The sequence below is a fragment of the Maniola hyperantus genome, chromosome 11 (assembly GCF_902806685.2).
Source record: "Maniola hyperantus chromosome 11, iAphHyp1.2, whole genome shotgun sequence".
In the NCBI taxonomy this organism is placed as follows: Eukaryota; Metazoa; Arthropoda; class Insecta; order Lepidoptera; family Nymphalidae; genus Maniola; species Maniola hyperantus.
The window spans coordinates 12,802,004-12,825,225 of NC_048546.1; the positions used below are offsets into that span (position 1 = coordinate 12,802,004).

General features: G+C 38.5%; 2 protein-coding genes across 4 annotated transcripts in view; one reads left to right on the plus strand and one right to left on the minus strand.

Annotated features, from left to right (window-relative positions):
• Positions 1–23,222, minus strand: part of LOC117986487 (uncharacterized) — a 176,207-nt gene that overhangs the window by 144,752 nt on the left and 8,233 nt on the right. For all 3 annotated transcript variants that reach the window (XM_069501708.1, XM_034973323.2, XM_034973321.2), the window contains exons 2-5: positions 14,496–14,712; positions 13,825–14,098; positions 8,767–8,880; positions 6,461–6,538 (exon numbers count right to left, since the gene is read on the minus strand). In XM_069501708.1, coding sequence (XP_069357809.1) covers positions 6,461–6,538; positions 8,767–8,880; positions 13,825–14,098; positions 14,496–14,608 — 579 coding nt within the window. In that variant the 5' untranslated portion in view covers positions 14,609–14,712. The remainder of the gene's footprint in view (positions 1–6,460; positions 6,539–8,766; positions 8,881–13,824; positions 14,099–14,495; positions 14,713–23,222) is intronic.
• On the plus strand, positions 11,408–13,356 carry LOC138403042 (uncharacterized). Its single transcript, XM_069501992.1, has 2 exons — positions 11,408–12,658; positions 12,733–13,356. Exons 1-2 carry the CDS (start codon positions 11,408–11,410, stop codon positions 13,354–13,356), a joined length of 1,875 nt encoding a protein of 624 aa, XP_069358093.1.

The following is a 23,222-nucleotide window of genomic DNA, read 5'->3' on the forward strand; positions in this document are numbered from 1 at the left end:
TCACATAACCCTCTTTTTGGTATTCGCTGCAGTCAGGTTAAAATGCGAAAATGTGTCTGTCTGCTAGGTTTTCACGGCCCATCAGTTTAACCATTTTTGACGAAATTTCTTACAGAGTAGCTTGCATGCTATGGATGGTCATAAGCTAGGAGTTTGTACGGGATTTTTAAAAACCTAAATCCACGTGGATGAAGGCGCGGGCATCATCTATTTGGTCTAAAGGTAGTTTGTACCCTGGTTACCACGTACATAAATCAAATATCTACTAATACTTGAGAGTTGAGGCACAGAGTGTACACCGACCTTTATTACTAAAAGAAAAAACTCAACTCAAGAAGCGATTCATGATTCATGTGGCTCATTTGATTTCCTGTCAAATTAGAACTCTTCCGGAACGATTTTTTTTTTCACGCAAGAATTGCTCTGGTTATTATGAGTGTAATAATAAATTATTTATTTAAGTATTATGTTCTGCCATTTCCTACTCGTGAATTTATTCGCATTTATTTATATAAATAGGTAACAATTAAATAGGTTTCGATCGGGATCTTTCTGATCTACAACCTACTACGTCCTACCTACTTAAGAGAAACCCTTTTCTAAATTCAAATTCAAAAATTCACTATCCGGGGTGCACACCGGGACACGCATTTCCGAGTATACATCCTAGAGTGGGTGTTTTAGGGTGAATAAAGGAAAACATCGTGAAGAGACCTCTTCACGATGTGTAAAGTGTTAATATTTAGTTTAAACGCACATAACTCCGTAAAGTTAGAGCTGTGGAAAACGTGCCCGGGATCGAACCCCCGACCTCCCAAATAAGAGACGGATGGCTCAACCACTAGATTGTGTTGATGATTAATCAAAAAAGAAAAAAAAAATCTCTCTTAAGAAAGATTTTTTTTTTATCCGTAATATCCTCAACTTTTTACATAAAACTTATAGAGCTAGAAAAGTGCTTTAGTTCTTATTCTGAGTTTAGAGACAACCTACTTACCTATATTTCTATGATGAAATGAGCATACGAAAGTTTGCTGAAGGGCTTTTGAGTTTAAATAAAGAGTTTATTTAGCCCTCAGCCAGCCTCGCCATCGGTAATGCGAAGAGATTCGTTCAAATATTGACCTGCAACTCGTTTGACTGGTAGAGCTCGTAAAGTATGCCAATGGGATCACCCAAAAATTTTGGTGAAACAAATTCTACTTTCACCACTAATGAGTGATAAACATAAACAATAAAAACAGGTATAATACTCACAGTAATAGAAAGCAAATCCGAAATTCGAACACACAAATAATGAACGTTAGATCACGACTCAACGGTCACTGCACAGTACAAATAAAAACTAATTAAATCCTACAACATAAGTAAGTACAAGTAAATAAATTAAATAAAAACACGAAGTCACAGACTTATGTAATGTAAACACAAAAACAAAATAAAGTTTATAAAAAAGTAGACACAATTTGATTTCTGAACGTTATTTTCAAACGGTACGCGCGAAACGTCAGTCAGCGTCAAAATGGCGCGTGCGCTCTCCGCGACAACCAGCCTCGGTCTGTGGCAGTGGTACTTGTAACTTGGTGAGACAGTACGGCCTGCCTCTGTGCCTGTCTGTACAGCACTTGGGTACAGCAGTTAATTCAAACGATGCATGCAGCCAGCCAGTGCGAAAACCACAGGAATAAATTGTATGATAACAGTGTCATTGATCCTGTAGGAACTAATAACATATCCATGTAGAAACACATTCTGCCGAATTCTAAAACAATAAGTAATAATATGATTATTGCATAAAAACGTCCCATATATCCTAACCTGAGGTCAGTCGACATCTAAAACTTGTAGGCCTCTAGACTAGTAGACTATAATAGGTAATGATAATAGGTGTTCTTCTTCTTTCTCTTGCCCCTATCCCATTTTATTTTGGGTCACTTTGGCCGTCTCTGATCCATTGTGATCGCCACCAATTTTAAACTTGTGGCCGCCAGGTAAGCATACTGCATATTAATGCTTTCCTCATTGGAAATTAGTGTAGCTTCCTCATGGTGTACGACGTGTTTCGCTAGATGGATAGTACGTTTATTCATTAGAACGGATCAGTAGCAGATTATGTGCGTCGGACTCTTGTCAGACTCTAGCCTCTTTCTATCTCGATCACCCACCTCTAACTTTTTAGAGGTATGTGTGTTTTAAGCAATTGACCAGTGAAGAAATTATATTCAGGAAACCTGCCGGAGACTACTCCTAAAATATTCTCAAAAGTGTGTAAGTTTGCCAAATCGCACTTAGCTCGCATGGTGGATTTCTCCTTATTCTGAGAAGTGGCCAGTGCTCAGAAATGGACCGGCGATAGGTCGGGATGGTCGGAGAATAAATACACAGAAATATGTATTATAAAATGCAGAAACACACAATGCTCTAGACATAAACTTGCGACAAACAAAATCCAAAAAGCTATCTGAATAGCAATCTCTCGAAACGACAAAGGAAATCAAGTGAGCTGAAATGGTCGAGTGATGATAGCATTTATGTGCTCACTCATAACTCATAGCTTATCCGTTCTGTACTCGCGAATCTGAATTAAGTGGATTCGCCTGACTAGTTTTATGTTTCTTGTGGCGTATCAACCGGAAAGTATCTCTCATACGTTCCAAGTTCCAACTATCAGCTTGTGAACTAGTTTAGCTACGTAAATCCGAATAGTCGTAGTTTTACTTTTCAGTCCTAGAAATACAGCTTTTGTATATCGTTTCCAAACCTGAAAATCATTATTCCACTAAAACATTTTTACCATTTCCGTGCCTTTAGTATACTGTATTTATGTATATTAATTTTAAACGCTATTTGTTTTTTACTCAAATTAAATACTGATGTACCTACAATGTACATATAGGTACTTATAAGTAAAATATATTAAAAATAACATTTAATTTCCACAAGAGATTAAGCTTATTTAATGGGAACTGCTATTGTATGACCACAAAATGATGCATGCCGATTATGATAATAATTTGACTGTAAAACTGAATATAATAATATAATTAACTTAATCGTCCTAAAATCTTTTACTTGCCTCTATCAGTAGAATCTATTGTCGGAATGGCGGCGGTGGTAGGTTATAGGTACCTAACTGATTAGAGCCACAAGTTATCCTACATGAAATAAATAGGTATTTTTGCACTACCGAGAACGGGTCTCCTCTTAGAATGAGAAGAGTTTGTGGTCTAGGCCATAGTCTGCCATCCTGGCCCAGTGCCGATTGGCAGACTTCACAATCTTCGAGAATATTACAAAGAACTCTCAGGCATGCAGGTTTCCTCACGATGTTTTCCATTACCGTTAAACAATTGATATTTAAATTGCTTAGAACTTACATGACTCCGAAAAGTTAGAGGTGCGTGAAGGCCGATGTCTACTCTTAACCACTAGGCTATCATCGCTTTTATCCAATGATGATAATGATGTCCAATCATTATAAAGCATCTATGGTATCTACCTAAATATCTATCATACTTGATAATATTATCGTTAATTGAGTTTGACCATGATTTTTAGGGTTCCGTACCTCAAAAGGAAAAACGGAACCCTTATAGGGTCACTTTGTTGTCTGTCTGTCTGTCTGTCCGTCTGTCTGTCAAGAAACCTACAGGGTACTTCCCGTTGACCTAGAATAATGAAATTTGGCATGTAGGCAGGTCTTATATCAGACATTAGGGGAAAAATATGAAAACCGTGAATTTGTGGTTACATCACACAAAAAAATTGTGGTCATGAACTAATAATTTGTATTTTCAATTACCAAAGTAAAATAACTATATCAAATGGGGTATCATATGAAAGGGCTTCACCTGTGGATTCTTAAACAGATTTTTAATTATTTTTATGAATCATAGATTTTTATTTATCGTGCAAAATGTCAAAAAAATACGACTGTACTACGGAACGCTCGGTGCGCGAGCCTGACTCGCACTTGGCCGGTTTTTTTCCTTAAGAAGAGATTACAAAATGCATAATATTTCTACAAAGAAGCTGTAAGCCCGAGGCAAAAGTACGTGTAGGTATAATTGTACCAAATAACATGGCCCGTCCTCACCGGACGCTCCTTAAATTGCGCCTCCGAGCCATTTCACACGGTTGAGGCATGCCTCTTCTCAAGTATTTTGACATTCCATACGTCCTGCACTTAGAAATTATACTAATAACTCTAATTATTCTAATTTGCTTTAGAAATTTTAACTTACAACATTTTTGAGGCTGAGCGCAGGAGTCGCAAGGTTATCACCAATTTTCTTGTAAATAAGAATATTTTGTCTTACAAAAACTATGTTGTAGTAAGGCTGTAAGGATCAGCCTGGCTGTCCAGCGCGGAAATGCAGCCAGTATTCTTGGCACCATTCCACGCGGTCATGATTTATATAGTAATTAGATAAGGCTAGCTTTAAGTTTTATTGTAATCTCAAAAAAAAAGGCTGTAATTACACCTGTAAGTTTTACTGACGTAAATAGCTTACGTAATTAATTAAGAAGAACTAAGGTAAGTGTATGTATTATAGGAGTGTTTACATTAGTAAAGTGGGCCCGCATCACACTAATATTAAAGGTGAATGTTGGACCATACAGATTTGATCTGTTTCAGTGGATTATAACAAACTTAGCTTTTGGTTCATTGTATATCATGGATTTCATCGATTTTATTCGATTTCATTCGCAAAGTAGGTAACGCCTGATTCTAGGTATACAACATTGAACACACAACACATTAGAAGTCTATTGGTTATCAAGCCAGAGTTACTTACGTCAGTAAAACTTAGCTGTATCCGCGGCCTAAGTAAATGCTGAAATATCAAAATAAATGCAAGTATTTCATAATATTCAAGAAGTCATGTGAATATTTAATTAACCTACTTACCGATATTTATTTTAATACAACTATGTCATACGTAACTTATATTATATTATAATTAACGCATAATCTTAATACAATGCCTGAAGCAACGTGTTAAATTCGCAAGTAGGTGTAATAATGGTATTATAAAGGCAGTGGTCCGACCGCCGACGATGAACGAGAAACGAGTAGAACTTAAAAAATTAAACGAGTTGGCGATCAGCGGGAAGCGATAGTTTTGTCGCCGGGCTATAAGCGAGTGGGCAAGTGCGACGAGCGATTACTCGCGCCATTCGCCCGCGGTCGCTCAGTCCTGTGCAAACAACGCACGTTACACGTGTTCAAGCGAGCGGGCATCGCTGAATTTTTGAAAGCTCGTCGCTCAGCGACAAAACTAGTAAAGCGAGTCGTCGCCGGCAGTGTAAACAGTTAGAGAGCAACTTTTGGTACGTATATGCATCTCTTTCGTTTACACGGAATGTACATTTATTGTGCGTTTCTTGAGAGAGAAAATCGCCGACAGTTAGTCGTTTTCTCGCCGCGGCGGTCGGACCACTGCCTAAGGCTTTACACAGATTTCCCTGAATCCTATATCATGGGAAGCCTCGCGTATGGGTACAGTTACTTCATACTTGGTGTTGAATTTCATTGCAAAGTTCATGTCACACTGGATTTACATAAATTTATTTTATTTTATTATACACCATTGTTGTTTATTCATAAGTAGGTGTACTGACCAACTAATATCAGTACCCTTATTATAAATGCGAAAGTGTGTTTGTTTGTTGGTTTGTTGGTTTGTTGGTTTGTTGTTGGTTTGTCCAATAATATTTGTTATAATAAGTACCTACTTTGTAAATTGAAATTGAAATTGAGGGTACTGATGATGCAGATATGCATGTGTGACGCAGCCTTACATTAGTATGTAGGTACATAGAAGCTGGTTAGAAGTTCCCCGAAGTCGTAACAGGTTTCAATGGCTATGAGACAGAGAGGCTCGGACCTCGGTGCCACGGACCTCAGTGCACCGTGCGTCGCGTGAATAACAAATAGGTATAATACTTTGCCTGCATCAAAAACTTTATGCTCTTAACTGGTTTCAAAACTCAAAAAAAAACTCAAAACTCGAACTTCGTAACGCCTAACAGTCGATTCAATTTTTTAATTATTTTTTTTTAATTTTTTTAAATGAGTCCGTGGAATTTCGACTATGTACGGGTGCGGACCACAGCTGAAAATCAGCACCCTGATTTTATGCGTGTTGGCGCATAGCATTATGATGCAGGGCATCTGAGTTGTGCACCCATTCGGGGTGGTGTCACAGATGAAAAATGTTACTTTTTATATTTTGTCTGTGACATCAGTAACGAATACTTAAATAGGTACCTACTTACTAACTTGATAAGTACTAATTTATTTAACAACATAGCAAGGTTCGTTTTTGTTGCGAGTGCCTAATTTGAATCCCGGGCGAGCGAAGGATTATAATATAATAGTTCTTATAGTTTTTTAAGTTAGAATTCTGAGTGTAGTGAGGGATTCAAAGGCACAAATTATTATTATACGACTAACCTGTTCATGCGACGCTGCTCGCGCCGCCTCTCTCTTCAGCTGTATGATCACCCGCTCCTTCGATTTGATTTCCTCCAGCTGTGGACAACACAAAACTACTATAGTACGTTTTTCCTTCATCTGATCAACCCATCGCCGCGAATACAGAGCAAGGGTCTCTCAGAGTCCGACTATAACAACGAATCAATTGACACCTAATTCAAAATCGGCCCAGTAGTTTAGCCGTTGCAGTGGAACACACATACATACATACACACATCGACTGCCAAAATCATAATCCTTCCTTTTGGCTTTGACGGATAGGTAGTCGGATAAAAATTCACGCGCAAAAGCTCTTTACCTACTTACCTACTTCATAAATTCAATTTTATGAAATTATAATATAAAAAAAATTAAGTAGGTAGGAACTTTCATTATATAGCCCAAAATTAATAATAATGTTATTAAGTGAGCAATATGTATTTTTGATAACCAATAAGGAAAAAGCGATAAAAAAATACATTTAGTTAATACCTACTTAATACCTGCATAATTAATTATCACAATATTATCGCTGCTGTAACCACGAAAATATTACCTAATAATATATCGATATTTACTCAATTAACCTATATTTTTGCTTGTAAAAGTTTCTGCTTTATCAACACTATCCATATCCATACTAATATTATAAATGCGAAGGTGAATCAGTCTGTCTGTCTGCTAGCTTTTCACCAACAGTTTAACTGATTTTGATGAAGTTTGGTACAGATTTAGCTTACATCCCGGGGAAAAACATACACTTTATCCTGGAAAATCACACGTTTCAATCATTCGTTCCCACGGCCCATCCATTTAACCAATTTGTATGAAATTTAGTACATAGGTAGCTTGCATTCCGGAAATTGATATAGGAAACTTTTATACAGAAAAATCAAAGAGTTTCCAAAGGTTTTTTCCACGCGGACGAAGTCGCGGGCATCATCTAATAAAGATCTCAGGGCAGATTCACAGTCGGGTCAATATGATTTATAATTATTATTATTATTCCGAACCCAGGACCTCCCGCTTACATTGTAAGAATACAGTATTCACCACTGAGCCAAATAGGTCGGTCGTAGATGTTACTTCTACGTGAATGTACAGAAAATAAAAAGAAATCTTCCTACTATTTTTATGCATCTAAACTAAACATTGCTATGGGGATTTCGTAGGCGTTTTATGTCGCAACGATTTCTATCTATGTACTACGCGCTATACTCTATACTAGATTGGCTATTCCAAACAAAGTGGGTACCGGAAACCTGCCTTTTTTAATTTAATAGATTTGCACTTGGCTGCAATGAAACTTGCTGGCAAGTGATAATGCAGCCTAAGATGGAACGCGCTTGAGATGACGCATAACATAATATTCCTTTTTGACTTATTTTTTGAACGTGAACATACACTACACTTCAAGACCAAAGCACTAGATAAAAAGTGAGACTGGTATTTGCAATTTGCAGCCTGAATAGACCGTAGTCTGTGCTAGGGCTGACAAAGATCATCTTTAAGTAAATTCTCATATTAAAATTGCTGGGGAAAACTAATGCCAGAAAGGCGTTCCTTCGTTATGGAAGCACCGTATGCCTGTATGGAAGGGTACTGGGACAACCCTCCACCTCCCATAGCCCCACCAACCTCTCGGTTACATGGGCGGAATCGCGGGAGGGCGCCCGTTCGGTACTTGCTCTTGGCATTATAATTATCTATTATCTATTATCATAATATTATATATATATTTTTTTTAAATAAGAATATTAGCCATATTAAATGACTAATATTCCCCTTTCCTCTCCAATTAAGCGTCAAGCTTGTGCTAGGAGTAGGTACGACAATAGTGCAACGGGCGGGATTTGAACCGTCGACCTTTCGGTTTTCAGTCCACTCATATACCGGTTGAGCTATTGAGACTAATTATCACCACTATATCTTAGAAATCCAACATCTGACCATCAAAAAGAGTTATTAATTAACTAGTCATTTGACTTTGACTTTGACTTTGACATTTTCCCGGGGCGCCTTCTTGACTCCCTACAAATTATTTTGTCTCTACCTTGTCCCTTATGCTCACTCTCCCCCCTTGGGGGCTAGACGTCACTAGCACAGCTGAGATCCCCGCTGCTGCTCCTCCGTGGTGCCGGCCTGGCACCTGTACGCTCCGAGCTGCTCCGCCTCTTATGCCAATGGTGCGCGAATTCCCGTAGCCGGTTGTAGTTCCCCGCTAATGAGACGAGTTCCGTGTAGAAGACCGTATGGAAGGGACCGAAGTATGGAAGGGTACTGACCAGTTTGTGGCACTGCGCACGCGCATCTCGGCGCGCGGCCTGCTCCAGCGCGTTGTGCTTGGCGACCTGCGCGCGCAACTCCGCCGCGCGGGCGCACTCCGCCGCCTGCGCGACCTGCCATGATGAAAACAAAGATTATGAGGCCATAACCACAGCATCCATGCTAATCCATACTAATATTATAATTTTTTTTTATATCTTTTTTAATATTACAATAAAACTTAAAGCTAGCCTTATCTATATATATAAAAGGAAAAGGTGACTGACTGACTGACTGACTGACTGAATGACTGACTGACTGACTGACTGATCTATCAACGCACAGCTCAAACTACTGGACGGATCGGGCTGAAATTTGGCATGCAGATAGCTATTATGACGTAGGCATCCGCTAAGAAAGGATTTTTGAAAATTCAACTCCTAAGGGGGTGAAATAGGGTTTTGAAATTTTGTAGTCCACGCGGACGAAGTCGCGAGCATAAGCTAGTACTACTATATAAATCATGACCGCGTGGAATGTTGCCAAGAATACTGGCTGCATTTCCGCGCTGGACAGCCAGGCTGATCCGTTGCGCAATAAATGAGCCAGCCCTTCTGTCACCAGATGAGGCTATTAATCGCGGTGAAATGTCTCGTAAAAAATTTTTAGCACTAAGTCTCCATGGCCCCAGGGTCTCCACGGCAAACGGCACAAAAATGTAACTCTCTATAAGAGAGGCATACTTGCGCCGCTTGCCGTTTTCAGCTGTTTCTGCTGCGGCTCCCGGTCTTGATGCTGTCTTCCTGATATGACACGGGGCCAATGTGTCAACGCAAGTTGCGTCCCATATTAGCGCCCGTCCCCGTTCCCAGGGAACCAGCGTCAATCCATCAGGTCTCTTGCCATCATCCCGACTAATCCCTGCCGGCTCAATGAGCGCAGGAATATTTATAATATGTATGTGAATATTTATAATATGTATGTGAATATTTATTTATATTCACATACATATTATAAATGACCCCTCCATTTAACCGATCTTGAGCTCGCTCCTGTAATGCGCGTGACTGCAATTACTTTTACACATGGCATAATATTATTATTGTAAATCAAATTTTTGAAAAAAGCAACCGCAGAGTTTCTTGCTGGATCTTCTCGGTGAGGCTTTTCGAACCAGAGATTATGCATTTGACGATTCAAAAGTACTACTTTTACTACTTACTAGTAAAAGTTTATTTTGAATAATAGATCTTTCTATTTATGTTCTAGGTACTAGCTTATGCTCGCGACTTCGTCCGCTTGGACTACACAAACTATGAACCACAATTTTACACCCTTAGGAGTTCTATTTTCTAAAATCTTTTCTTAGCGAATGTCTACGTCGACGTAATAGCTATCTGCATGCCAAATTTCAGCCCGATCCGTCGCGTCGAGTAGTTTAAGATGTGCGTTGATAGATCAGTCAGTCAGTCAGTCGGCTTTTTCTTTTATATTAATTGAAATTGAAATTTATTTTATATAAATATAGATTCCATCTGTATTTAAAAGATTTTGTAACCAAATAAATAGACATGCGCCTGACTGCAATCCACACCAAATAGTACCTAGAAAATAATAGAGCGAAAGATGTAACGCGCGTGCCTAGAAAGTTCCAATTCACTCTTCATTCAAGGTCTAGAAGAATTCCAATTTTTTCGTCAATATCGTAAAATTCTAGTACCTAGTCTAAAACCTTTTTTATTATCCAAATTTATTGTAATACCACTGGATTGAACACCTACCACATAATTAGGTTGGTTTACGACTGGTAAAGGCACGCGACCACAAGGGCGGGCAGGAGGTAATAACTCGTGGTAATAAAACGAGACACTATTTAAGTAAGTGCCTTTCAAATTACTACCGCAAGCAAAGTGATTTAATACAAAGCTCTAGTATCGGATTTAGTTCATAATAAGTCTTTATCTATGGTGAACCTTCGTAAAAGCTCTAAAAGTTTGACCATCTTTACATTACAAAACTAACTTTTCAATCAAAAAATTATCCTACTAGGTAATCTCTATTTATATCGAGTGTATAAAAGTAAAAGCTGACTGACTGACTGATTGATCTATCAACGCACAGCTTAAACTACTGGACGGATCAGGTTGAAATTTAGCATGCGTATAGCTATTATGACGATGACGTAGACATCCGCTAAGAAAGGATTTTAAAAAGTTCAACCCCTAAGGGGGTAAAATAGGGGTTCGAAATTTGTGTAGTGCACGCGGATGAAGATAAGCTAGAAATTTAATGATACCGTCCTTGACCAGAACACACACCTTTAAAAAGTTTTAGCGGTAACGCTAATACACAAGGTATTTTTGTCGGTTCTCATTTCCGCAATCACTATTTATTTTCCACTATTGTAATGGCAGGTTGGATAATACAACTTCATAACGACCTACATCGCTAACTAATCAAGTATCATAATATTGGAGTATGTTATCGTGGACGTAATTAAACGATGCCAATATTGTGTTTGCGCGGTAATTGACGGCTTTTAAACACACTTCATCCTCTTTGACATTCCACTAATGATGGCTTTCGTCGCACGCTTGCCACGTTGACCTTAAACCCTGCAGTCTGTCCCCAGCTCTGATTACCGACCACACGCGACGCATCATGCTCAGAATCTGTACAACACTCACACTCATCAGCTACTCTCTGTGTATAAGTCCTTCCAGCGTCCTCTACAATGAAGTCTTCGCCTACCACAACGAGACCTACATAAAAGCAGAATTCGCGTATGAAGCAGTCTTGAAAATCTTCAACGCCTTCCAACAATGGTTCTTCACAGTCACCTTTTGCGAATTCACGTACTTCGAGAACAGGATCTTAAAATATACCGAGACCTTCGGCTACGGATATCCAGTCATGCTTTTGAATGGATGCCAAAATTCGAATAGTACTCGAGTTAAACCTAAACGAAATACGCACGGACAAACCGCATACATTGTGACTTCGGACCAACTAACTGTTGAGGACAGCGAAAATGCGATTGATGCATTGACCAAAACTGGTGTTTTCAAACGAAGATCTGCAGTCATCTTTGTCTTAAACGTACCTGTTGAAGTTGATAGCTACTTTTATTTTTCAATGAAGGTTCATTTCGAATTACTATGGAGTCGGCAAATAACTAACTCGATATTAGTTCTTTGGTCAGAACAACTAAAAATGTATACTTATAATCCATTTTACCATGAAATCAAAGATATAACGAATGTTAGTGATATTACTAGATTACTACAGGGACAATATGACGACTTGAATGGACACGAGCTACGATTAAGTGTTTTTAGAAAAATTTATACTTCCGATGATACTGGACCAGTTTATTGTAGCTCTAGGCTAGCCAAGACGATAATGAGTAGAATTAATGCAACCTGTACACCGTTGTCTCCTAGAGACGGTAATACAGTTGGAGATTTGTTAGATAACGGCACGGCCACAGGAGTAACGGCAGATTTAATGGATGGGTATACAGACTTAGAATTAAACTCTAGAATTTTGAAGAACTCCTATTATGGTTACATCGACACAACGTATCCCCTGGGCCAGGACAATTTATGCTTCTTAATAAAGAAGTCCATGCAACAATCAGCATTTATGACCACAGTGCAATTAATTTCAACGGATATATTATTACTCTTCACTTTCAACGTAATAGTTCTCATTGTTGTTAGTATTGCAATTCGAAGAGCGGAGAAAAATATATGGAAGATCAATGATAAACAGTCAGCATCTGAAACAGTTCTGGAGTTAGTAAAATGCTTCTTAAGGCAAACGGTGGATGTCAAATTTCCTGGATTAATCTTCAGATGCGTCATTTTAGCTATTATGATATATTCTTTGGTCGTGAATTGCGCTATTGATGTAAGTACTTTTGTCGTGAATTTTTCATGTTCTTATTCTTTTCTCTTCTTGTGTTGAATTTTTAATGCTTACAGGGAATCATCACGTCATCTGTATCATATCCAAGATATAAACAAGATGCGAACACAATATCAGAATTGTTGAAAGCAAATTTAACATTTGGAGTTCATAACCGTCATATGCAGATTTTCAGGAAGAGTCTAAGCGGAGAGTACTATAACGAGTTTTTAAAAAGAACTGTAACGTTTAACGACAAGAATATAAAAGACGCTGTTGAAAACAGAAAATTCCAGTATGCAATTTTACTGCGAAAATCTGACGCTCAATATATAAGTCGTAAACCATCGAATATGGAAAACGGCCGACCAATTTTTCATACCGTTACTGAGTGCCCTGTACCTTGTTCTACTGTATACGGATTACGCTATGGAAGCCCATATTTGCCGAGACTCGATAACATATTGGGTTATTTAAATCAAGGAGGTATTCTAGAATATTGGACCAAATCTGATGAGTATACGCTGTATCGAACACATAGCAAAGCACTATATACTGAGAACAACAAAGGAGAGATATCGTTGACCGTGAAAAATTTAAAAGAAGTTTTTATAGTATGGATTTTTGGACTATGTGTGAGCACTGCTGTTTTTGTTATTGAAATATTGATACAGGTTTTTAATAAAAAATCACTTCTCTAGAATTCTAAGACTTTTTCTATGAAATTTACTTCTGGTCATTATGGTATTGACGTTTTAATAATTTATGTAAAAAATGAACAAAACAAAATAGGAATAGAACTCGTACTACTTAGTTCCTACCAAAAAGCCATAAGACAAGAAGTATTCATTGGCGTAAAATCTGTGTTCAACTATCAACCCTTCCTTGCAAATTTCCAAAGTAAGTGGCTGTTACTTTGTTGCTGCAAATTTTCATGGACAGCAACTACATTACGTTACCCCCATGTGACTTCCTGACTAACTGACTGATCTATCAACGCACAGCTCAAACTACTGGACGGATTGGGCTGAAATTTGACATGCATCCGCTAAGAAAGGATTTTTGAATATTCAACCCATAAGGGGGTAAAATAGGAGTTCGAAATTTGAGTAGTAGTTTGAGTGATGAAATCGCGAGCATAAGCTAGTTATAATATAGTAGATACCTACCTTGAGTTTTTCTTGAAGACCCTTGTTCGCTGCTTTCAAAGACTGAATCTCTGTTGCTAACCTCTTGAGCTCTACCATCTTGTTATTTCCTAACGGCTCTTCAACTCTGTCTGGTATAACGACTGTTCTAAGCTGTTTTTCTAACTGTTCTTCTTTTTTCTTGGATTCAGTCTTTAGGTTTCTGATAGTGCTCTCGTGTCGGGCCTTAAGCGCTCTAACTTCGCTCCGCTCGATGTCGAGTGACTTCTTCAAGGTCGCGTTGTCAAGCCTCAACCTGGAAAGAACTCCATTTTTATTTTTATTTTACGAATTCCCTAAAGCTATCAGATCGGTACACTAACAACAATAGATGTACTGCCAGGGGTAATTAAATATTAAGGTAACCAATAGATGCTAGTGCTAGTGGAATGCTAGTCTGAGTGAATGTGTGATGCTTTGCTTCTATTACTTTTTTATTACGTGGAAAGCAAGTTAGTGACACACTGCGAGTCACTCTGTACATTATCACTAGTCATCGATGTACGCATTACGTAGTCTGGTAGTAAGGTGGTGGTAGCTAACTTTGAAAAGAGTATGGCAGTTGGCAGTATCTTATTTCTGGCTGGAGGTCGATGTGTCGGTGCACGTCATGCTGTGACATCACAGACACAATGTTAGTTTCAGATACATACCGTTCGACGAGGCCTTTCAGTTTGTTGAGGAAAGCTTCGTCGACCGTGCGCTTGTGCTCTTCAGTCGCGGCGGCAGATATCTGGCTGGAGGTCGATGTGTCGGTGGACGCCATGCTGTGACGTCACCGACTCGTATTATTCGGGATGTCTCGATCGCCCGCGGTCTATCGCTTACGCGTCGTTCGTTTGTGGTTTCGTTTCGGTTGCGTTTTGGACTCTGAAAAATAATATATTTCATGTCAGAAACCTATTATATTTGGGTATGAAGTGATTACCTATTACCAGGCATCGCTCCAGTAAAAATATCATAAGTATATCATTATATTTTCTTGGAGTAAATTATTAGGCTGGCCTTTAAATTTTATGCGAGGCAATTCAGAACCGATGGCCGCTGGGGCAGACGTGTTGTGGAGTGATGACCTTAAGAAGGTAGTTGGAGTGGGTGGATGAGGAAGGCAGAGGATCGTGTGTGGTGGTGCGCTCTTGGGAAGGTCTACGTCCAGCAGTGGATGGAAACAGGCTGATTGATTGATTGATTCAAAAAACAGTGGCATCATGTAGGTAGGTACCTACTAAAGTCTGTTCACACTAACATAGTGTCACCACCCAACTTGTGTTTATTATTCATACTTATTCGTATTTTATTTTACAATAACCATAAAAATAATAAATTATTCTATTTTATTCTTAGAATAGAAAACATTTTTTTAACAAACAATGACAAAAAATATAATAAAAGCAAAATAATAAAAGCGCCTGCGACGACAGATTAGTGAACTGCTTCCTTTATCTCTATGGTAGCGACACTATGTTAGTGAACAGACTTTACCAATTTGGGTGCCAAATTCGGGTTGGTTTGAAGTTTTCTATAGAATTTGTCTGACGACGAGTGTATTGAACTCCACGGGCATCCCTGATCCCGCATAATATAATAAATAAAATAAATTAATAAGTAGGTATAATGTAATCGTACCTAAACGACCAAAATGTAATTCAGCTGCCAAGCATTTCGCGTGCCTGCGACAAATAGTGGACATCACCTTGTTTCATCTTATTTGGACCAAAAGACGAAAGGTCGTCCGAATACCGGGCGAAGAATTACAACAATTCGGCACATTGTCAATTAATTGAGTTAGTTATTTAAACCACCTGCTAAACTAAAAAGTTACCTACCTACTCTTAAAACAGGTTGTTACGTTCTGACTACCGAGTAGGTATATATCAATTTAAGGCCGTGGTTTGACCGCCAACGATGAACTAGAAACTACAAACGAGTTGGCGATCAGCGGGAAGCGAGTGTGTAGGTTCGATAGTTTTGTCGCAGGTCTATAAGCGAGTGTGCAAGTGCGACGAGCGATTACTCATGTAACCTGTGCAAACTAGCGCGCGCGTTACACGTGTTCAAGCGAATATCGCTGAGCAAGTTTATTTATGAAAGCTCGTCGCTCAGTGACAAAACTAGTAAAGCGAGTCGTCGCCGGCAGTGTGAACAGTCATAGAGCAACTTTTGATATCTCTTTCGTTTACACGGAATGCACATTTATTGTGCGTTTCTTGAGAGACAAAATCGCCGATAGTTAGTCGTTTTCTCGCCGGCAGTCGGACCACTGTCTTAGTCATATTAATAACGCACCCTTTCTCCGTCTTTCCACCCCCTTCAATTTAGCGTACCAACCCCCTAATGGACTTGGCAGTTCGTAGAATAAAAATTAAGGATAGGGGAAAACTGTAGACGTTCATAAACATGATTAAATTATTGGAAACACGATAGAAGGGCGTTTAAAAAGATGGGGTTCTATTCGGAAGTATACCTCAAAGATTTTTGCTCTATTTTAGCATTTAATATAGTCACATAGTCAAGATATTTTCATTTTTGCAATAGATGTAAAAAAGTTCAAAAGTTTAATTCTTAAATATGTCCAACAGAAGTCAAGAGCCAAAACCAGAAGATTTTAGGCATCCATGTTAGATATATCACTTGGTTATTGCCGCACATTCCAGCTGGTCGCTGGTCGGTCGCACATAACAATCGCAATTGTTGTGATTGGCTTGTGGTATTCTTGTTGCAACCATTGTTGCAACAAGAATACCACAAATTCATTGTTGCCAATAGTGAGCGAGTATCAACCAATCAGAGGTGATTGCGATCGTAAAATTGTAGCTGTCAATTGTCATTTTACCGCAATCGAGCCGTAGTTCCAGAGAGCCAAGGTCTCTTTTCTAAGTTTGGTCTTCTTCGTACAAGAACAGAAGCGTGGTTTGAGTTTGACAAAGGTAACATGGAGATGGTCCCTAAAAGTGGTATTGGAGGCAGCTGGATTTTTCTTGATCGCACTCGCTAGATCGAGATAAATCCTGGTCTCGCACCTCTTCACCCCCAGGTGTTCCAAAACTTGAAAAAGATCGCAGTTCTAACTTCTAATATTGTAGGTATAGTTCCCGGCAGTTAAATAGTAGCATCCGATCTACGATGCAAGTGCGAGCTCGCGCATGTATTGTTCTACGCGCTCGTGTACTGTGTACGAATGTAGTACTCACACTAATGCAGATGGCGAACGCGGGGTGTGGCCTAGGGCTCGGGCTGGTGTTTCCGCTCCCTCACGTCGCGCGCCCCACTGATACCTAAAAAATGCTACAGCGACGGGTCTTGCGGTTAACTTCAAGAACGACTATTTCATTGACGCGGACTACCTACCTAGTAGGTTACCTGGTAGGTATACTGATATTCTATACTAAGATTTTATCTCACTGTTGTATCGCTATAAAAACTGCCATTTTAAGTAGGTTCTACCTACTCCTCTTTTATTAAATTCATTTTAACGAGTACTTAACTAGCATAACAGACAGACCATAACACTCATAGCCCACGCCGAATAGTTTATAAGGAGAGGTTATTGACGCCTTCGTAACAAAATGTCCTTGTTAAATAGGTCAAGTCATAGCATCATAGTAGAATGAATTATTCAATGATTGCCTTTGATGGTTGATCCTCGGTGTTCCGCAAAATAACTGTGAAAATATCTAACGAAAGGTGCAGTAACCAAATATAAAATTGAGAGTTTTTGATGATAACATCCTCTTAACGTCAACCACTTGTAAGAACACTTATTATTATTATTTTGCCCTCCAACAAATGTTGAAACTTGTGCTGGTAGCAGACCCCAAAGTCAAATGAGCAGATATGAGCTCTAGGTACTTGTACCTTGGTAAAGTCTTATCGCATGTCAATAACACAATAAAAAAATGATTAATTGAGTTGCTGGTAAACAAATTGAACTTATTTGCAAGCAAAACGGAATAAGAACTGTGCCTTATAGTACAAAGTTCATGATTTCGTTCACTCAATAAAACTCTGAACTCATTTTCAAACAAAACGGCCCAAATTAAATATTAAGGTTTTAACAGCTTTCATTTTTAGTGTTTTGTTAAAGGATTCTTATAATAAAATAAAATAAAATAAAAAATACGTTTTATTCAAGTAAGTTTTCACAAGTAGGTACTTTTGAACCGTCAGATGCATCTACCACTGATTTGGAACGCCTTTCCTACCGAGAAGAACCAAATAAATAATGTGAAGGAGCCCTTTGACTTCTTTCGTCCAGCTATCGATCCCGCATCAATCAAGATGACAAAATGCAATTTCGCTACGGTACACTGGATGTAACAGGCTGGCGGCCATTATGATCCAGGTCGGGCACAATTCCCGCTTTAATTGGCACAATTGCCTCGTCCTTTGCCCCGCGATGTATCATATTATATTATGCGGTATGATGCTCAGACTAATTCGTGACTACCTTTGCTGATACAATTTCCGACTAGCTGCTAGCATGATTTTTATAGATACCTACAGGTTAAACTATAATAATTATTAGTGTCATAATTATCATGGTTTGATGCACTCAGTTAACTCATTAAATACAAGATACGAAGAACTATTGAATCTCTATATCTTCTTATATTTCTTATATGCAATAGTTCTTTATGGTTGGATCTAGGTATAAGTTATTAAATTATAATAGTGAACTGATTAGGTAGGTACCTACTATTTACAACTATTGAGGAGATCCGTACGAGAACTAGAGTAACCGACATAGCTCAACGGATTGCGAAGCTGAAGTGGCAATGGGCAAGGCACATAGTTCGTAAAACCGATTGACGTTGGGGTCCCAAGGTGCTGGAATGGCGACCTCGCACCGGAAGACGCAGTGTTGGAAGACCCCCCACTAGGTGGACGGACGACATCAGACGAGTCGCAGGGAGACGCTGGATTCAGGTGGCGCAAGACCGAAGCGTGTGGACTTTCCCTACAAGAGACCTATGTCCAGCAGTGGACGTCTATTGGTTGACGATGATGATGATGATGATTTACAATTAATTAATTTTGAACTGTCTGTATGCTAATTAGTGAACAGTTCAATTAATTATAAGTAACTCTAGCTAAGCTATGGTAAAGCAGCACAGACGAATAGACTTATTTTAGGGACTGTTTAGTGAATGTTTAGTAATAGCCTCGATAGCTCAACGGTTATAGGAGCGGACTGAAAACTGAAAGGTTGCCGGTTCAAATCCCACCCGTTGCACTATTGTCGTACCTACTCCTAGCACAAGCTTTACGCTTAATTGGAGGGGAAAGGGGAATATTAGTCAGCAATTTGGCTTATATTCTTTTAAAAAAAAAAAAAAAAAAAAAATCATCATGTTCATAAAATTTATGAAGTAGGCAACAATGTATGAAAATATTCACAACATTTTGTAGTTTCACATAAAATACCAAACATATTATTATGATTTGCCCGAAATATCTGTTACTCCAACAATAAATTAATTTATGAATCACATCAGGGAACACATGCGATATGATTTGCACTTTCCACATGCTGTAGTGACGGCATTGGCAAAAGTAGCTAATAAAGTAATAATTTACATTAGTATGACGGCATAATCTAATTAAATTAATGCGTTTACGTAATTAGTAATTTGGTATGTAACGGAGATAAAATTAAAGCATAGGTAGAGTCTAGGTCTACGAAACTTAAGATTTTGGCCCAATCGTGTACCTCCTAATTACTAAAATTAAATAAATAAAGTACCTATTAAAATAATATACCAACCTACTCACTCATCATTACTTTTTAGGGTTCCTTACCTCAAAAGGAAAAAAGAAACCCTTATAGGATCACTTTGTTGTCTGTCCGTCTGTCGTGTCTGTCAAGAAAACCAGGGTACTTCCCGTTAACCTAGAAACATGAAATTTGGCAGGTATGTACTAGGTAGGTCTTATAGCAGAAGTAAAGGAAAAACCCGAAAACTGTGAATTTGTGGTTACATCCTAAGAAAAAAAATTAAAATGTGTTCATGATCAAAGAATTAAGTAGTATTTTTAATTTTCAAAGTAAGATAACTATACCAAGTGGGGTATCATATGAAAGGGCTTCGCCTGTAGGGTCATGTGTCCAACAATGGAACACTAAAAATTCAAAGACTCATACACCTTTTGCTTTTACAGATAGAAGTCCAATTTTTTACAGATGTATAGGCAATTTTATTGGTTATCAGATGCCATTTATAGTTTTTTTAATTAATGTGCAATCAATCAGCAATAAATAAAAAAATAAAAAATGGGAAATGTTTCATTGTGTCCACAGTAGTGTACGCAATGAAACACCACTAATTCAACAATGAAACATAATTATTCATAGTGTCTGCCTCATCTTATTTTGTGTCATTTTGGATTAATGTGGGTAAATGACAAAAAACGATTGAGTTCAATCCAAAAGGTTTTATTCTTAATTTCACTTTAATCAGTCTACATTATCAGTCTATCATTAACATAGTAGACCTTCAGTTTTTTGGCGTCCAGTAAAACGAGCACGTTATCACCTTCTTGGGCTTTAGTACGCGCCATCTTAAACGAAAAATAAATAAAGATCGATTAATGTTACCTAAGTAAAATAAAAGTAAAATATTCTTTATTGTAACCAAATTTACATACCTACAGAAATAAACCTACAATAAAGATGTTTGTACCTATTGTTATAACGTGTTATGGTACACAATGAAACGAGATAGTACACATTGAAACAGTGTTTCATTGTGTCCATTGTGCAACTGTTTCACTGTGGACTACCAAGGTTTTTTTTACTAAACTCAATTTTTTTCTCACTAAATTGTAACACTTTAACATATGATCTATTGCACGTCAATCTATGAAATATCTTTATTGTTAGGTAATCATGAAAAATATGAAATTTCCAATCACTATTTAATGAAAAATCTACAAAGAATGCAGAAAATACTTACTTTTTGTCGAAAATATTAAAAATACTCTGCAAATACGTCTGCTCCCACGCGACACCGATGCAAACTGGGGTAGGGCGGGGGGTCCACGAGAGTGCCCTAACGCAATATATTGCACAATCTGGCAACGCCGCATTTTAGAGATTTCACAGTGTTTTATTGTGTACCACTGTTTCATTGTTGGACATCTGACCCTACATTCTAAAATAGATTTTAATTTATTTTTATGCATAATAATTTTTGTTTTATCGTGCAAATGTCGAAAAAATACGACTGTAGTACGGAACACTCGGTGCGCCGGTCGAACACGCTCTTGGTCGGTTTTTTCTATGCAAACTAACACATCACGCACTTATTTTACATTTAAATAATATTATAGCGGTAAAGTATTCATATAATCACAAATATCTACTATACCTACAAAATATATGAAATTTTAGTTTTCCAACTTTCTATTAGCAAGCAGTACTCACGTTAAGTATTAGATATTAGTTTATTTTCTTTCTAGATATAGTCTAACCGTTCTGATAGTGAAAGCTACATAAATTCAATTTGTGTTTAGTTTTTATCTCTTACGCACGTTTTCTAAGACTAGTTTTCTTTATTAATTAGATGTAAAACTCTGTTCAAGTAATGTACATTATCATGAGCAACCCATCGCCGGCTGACTTAGAAGGGTTTTGGCCATAGTCTACCACACTGGCCAATCTCATTCTCGAAGGTATGTTGAAGTCTGCCAATCCGCAACTGGCTAGCGTGGTGGACTATGGCCAAATTTCTCAAGCTGAGAGGAGACCCGTGCTCTGCAGTGAGCTGGCTATGGGTTGATCATGATGATGACATTAATCTTTGTACAAATAAAATAAAAATTATCATCCAGAGTTTATCTATTATACTTTTTAGGGTTCCGTACCTAAAATGGAAAAACGGAACCCTTTTGTTGTCTGTCTGTCTGTCTGTCGGTCTGTCAAGAAACCTACAGGGTACTTCCCGTTGACCTAGAATCATGAGATTTGGCAGGATGGTAGGTCTTATAGCTGAAGTTAGGGGAAAAATCTGAAAACCGTGAATTTGTGGTTACATCACAGAAAAAAAAAATTGTGGTCATAAACTAATAATTAGTATTTTCAATTTTCGAAGTAAGATAACTATATCAAGTGGCGTGTCATATGAAAGGGCTTTACTTGTACATTCTAAAACACATTTTTATTTATTTTTATGTATCATAGTTTTTGAATTGTCGTCCAAAATGTCGAAAAAATACGACACTTAGGTACCTACTATCTATTTATATTTTTGTTGCATCCTTTCTCTCAGTTTTAAGGCACCTACCTACCTGCCGGTACTAACAGGATACAAGCATACATGGTAACTTGAACAAAAGGGTACAAAAATAGCCTAGAACAGTGTATTTATTTCCGTGCATGCTGTCACAGCAACGGGATGAACTATTAAAGTCATGCTAGTCAGATCAGTTTCTATCTTGGTATCCATTCGAAGCATCTTGTTTACGTTAATCGTGTGTCAACGGTTCACACTTTATGTTGGAGTGGCGGTTCTAATAATGGATTTTAAAAACCCAATTGTAAAGAAAGGATCCGAACTCCTAAGGGTGCGTTTTTAGTAACGTGGAACAAGGCAGAGTGGAGCGGAGAAGAGCAGTGAAAAGTGCTAGTGTTTTCATTGAAGCGGAGCGAGGTGGAGTGGAGTTGAGCTGAGCAGACTAGAACTGCATTCCTACCTACTCTACCCGCTGCGCTGCGCCGTCCTGCTACTCTCTGCTCGCACAGTCTCTCGTTTCTGTTCTGTCCAGCTCGTGTTCATATATTTTATTTGAAAGTCCGTTCAGCTGCGCTCCGCTCCACTCCACCCCGCTCCGCTTCAATGAAAACACTAGCCACTTTTCAACAGTTTCCACTGATGCGGAGTGGAGATTTCGAGCACTATGATTGACCAATTGACGGTCCTCTCCTCTCCACTCCGCCCAGCTCCGCGTCAGTGGAAATGTGGCCTAAGTCAGCAACACAGTATGCGTGACGGAAACTCCACAGCAGGATACACAGAACACTTGCGTTACACCGGCCCCATTTTTAGGGCTCCGTATCTCAAAAGGAAAAACGGAATCCTTATATTTACTGCAGTTGTAGTGCGATAAGTACCGTCGAGCGGCCTGAAGTGACGTTTTCTGCAGTCACACTGCAGTGACGCGACGCGCAGCTCAGGTGCGATAGACTACGATCTACGTAAAGGGCCTATTTACACTACATTATCTGACTACTTTGTTTCCTCAACCCCACGGCCAGTCGCCAGGCGGCTTTACATCACTAAGCAACGGCGTCGAAAAACAAAACGTAAACAATCAGACCAAATTATTTCGGTCAGTGAACCCAATTTCTCATTTATTTGGGGTAAAGAAGGTTAATAAACTGA

Bases quoted from the DNA above. Each gene is read 5' to 3' on its own strand.
- LOC138403042 (XM_069501992.1), top strand. From the start codon at position 11,408: ATGCTCAGAATCTGTACAACACTCACACTCATCAGCTACTCTCTGTGT. The intron at 12,659-12,732 runs GTAAGTACTTTT...TAATGCTTACAG, and splicing joins TCGTGAATTGCGCTATTGAT to GGAATCATCACGTCATCTGT.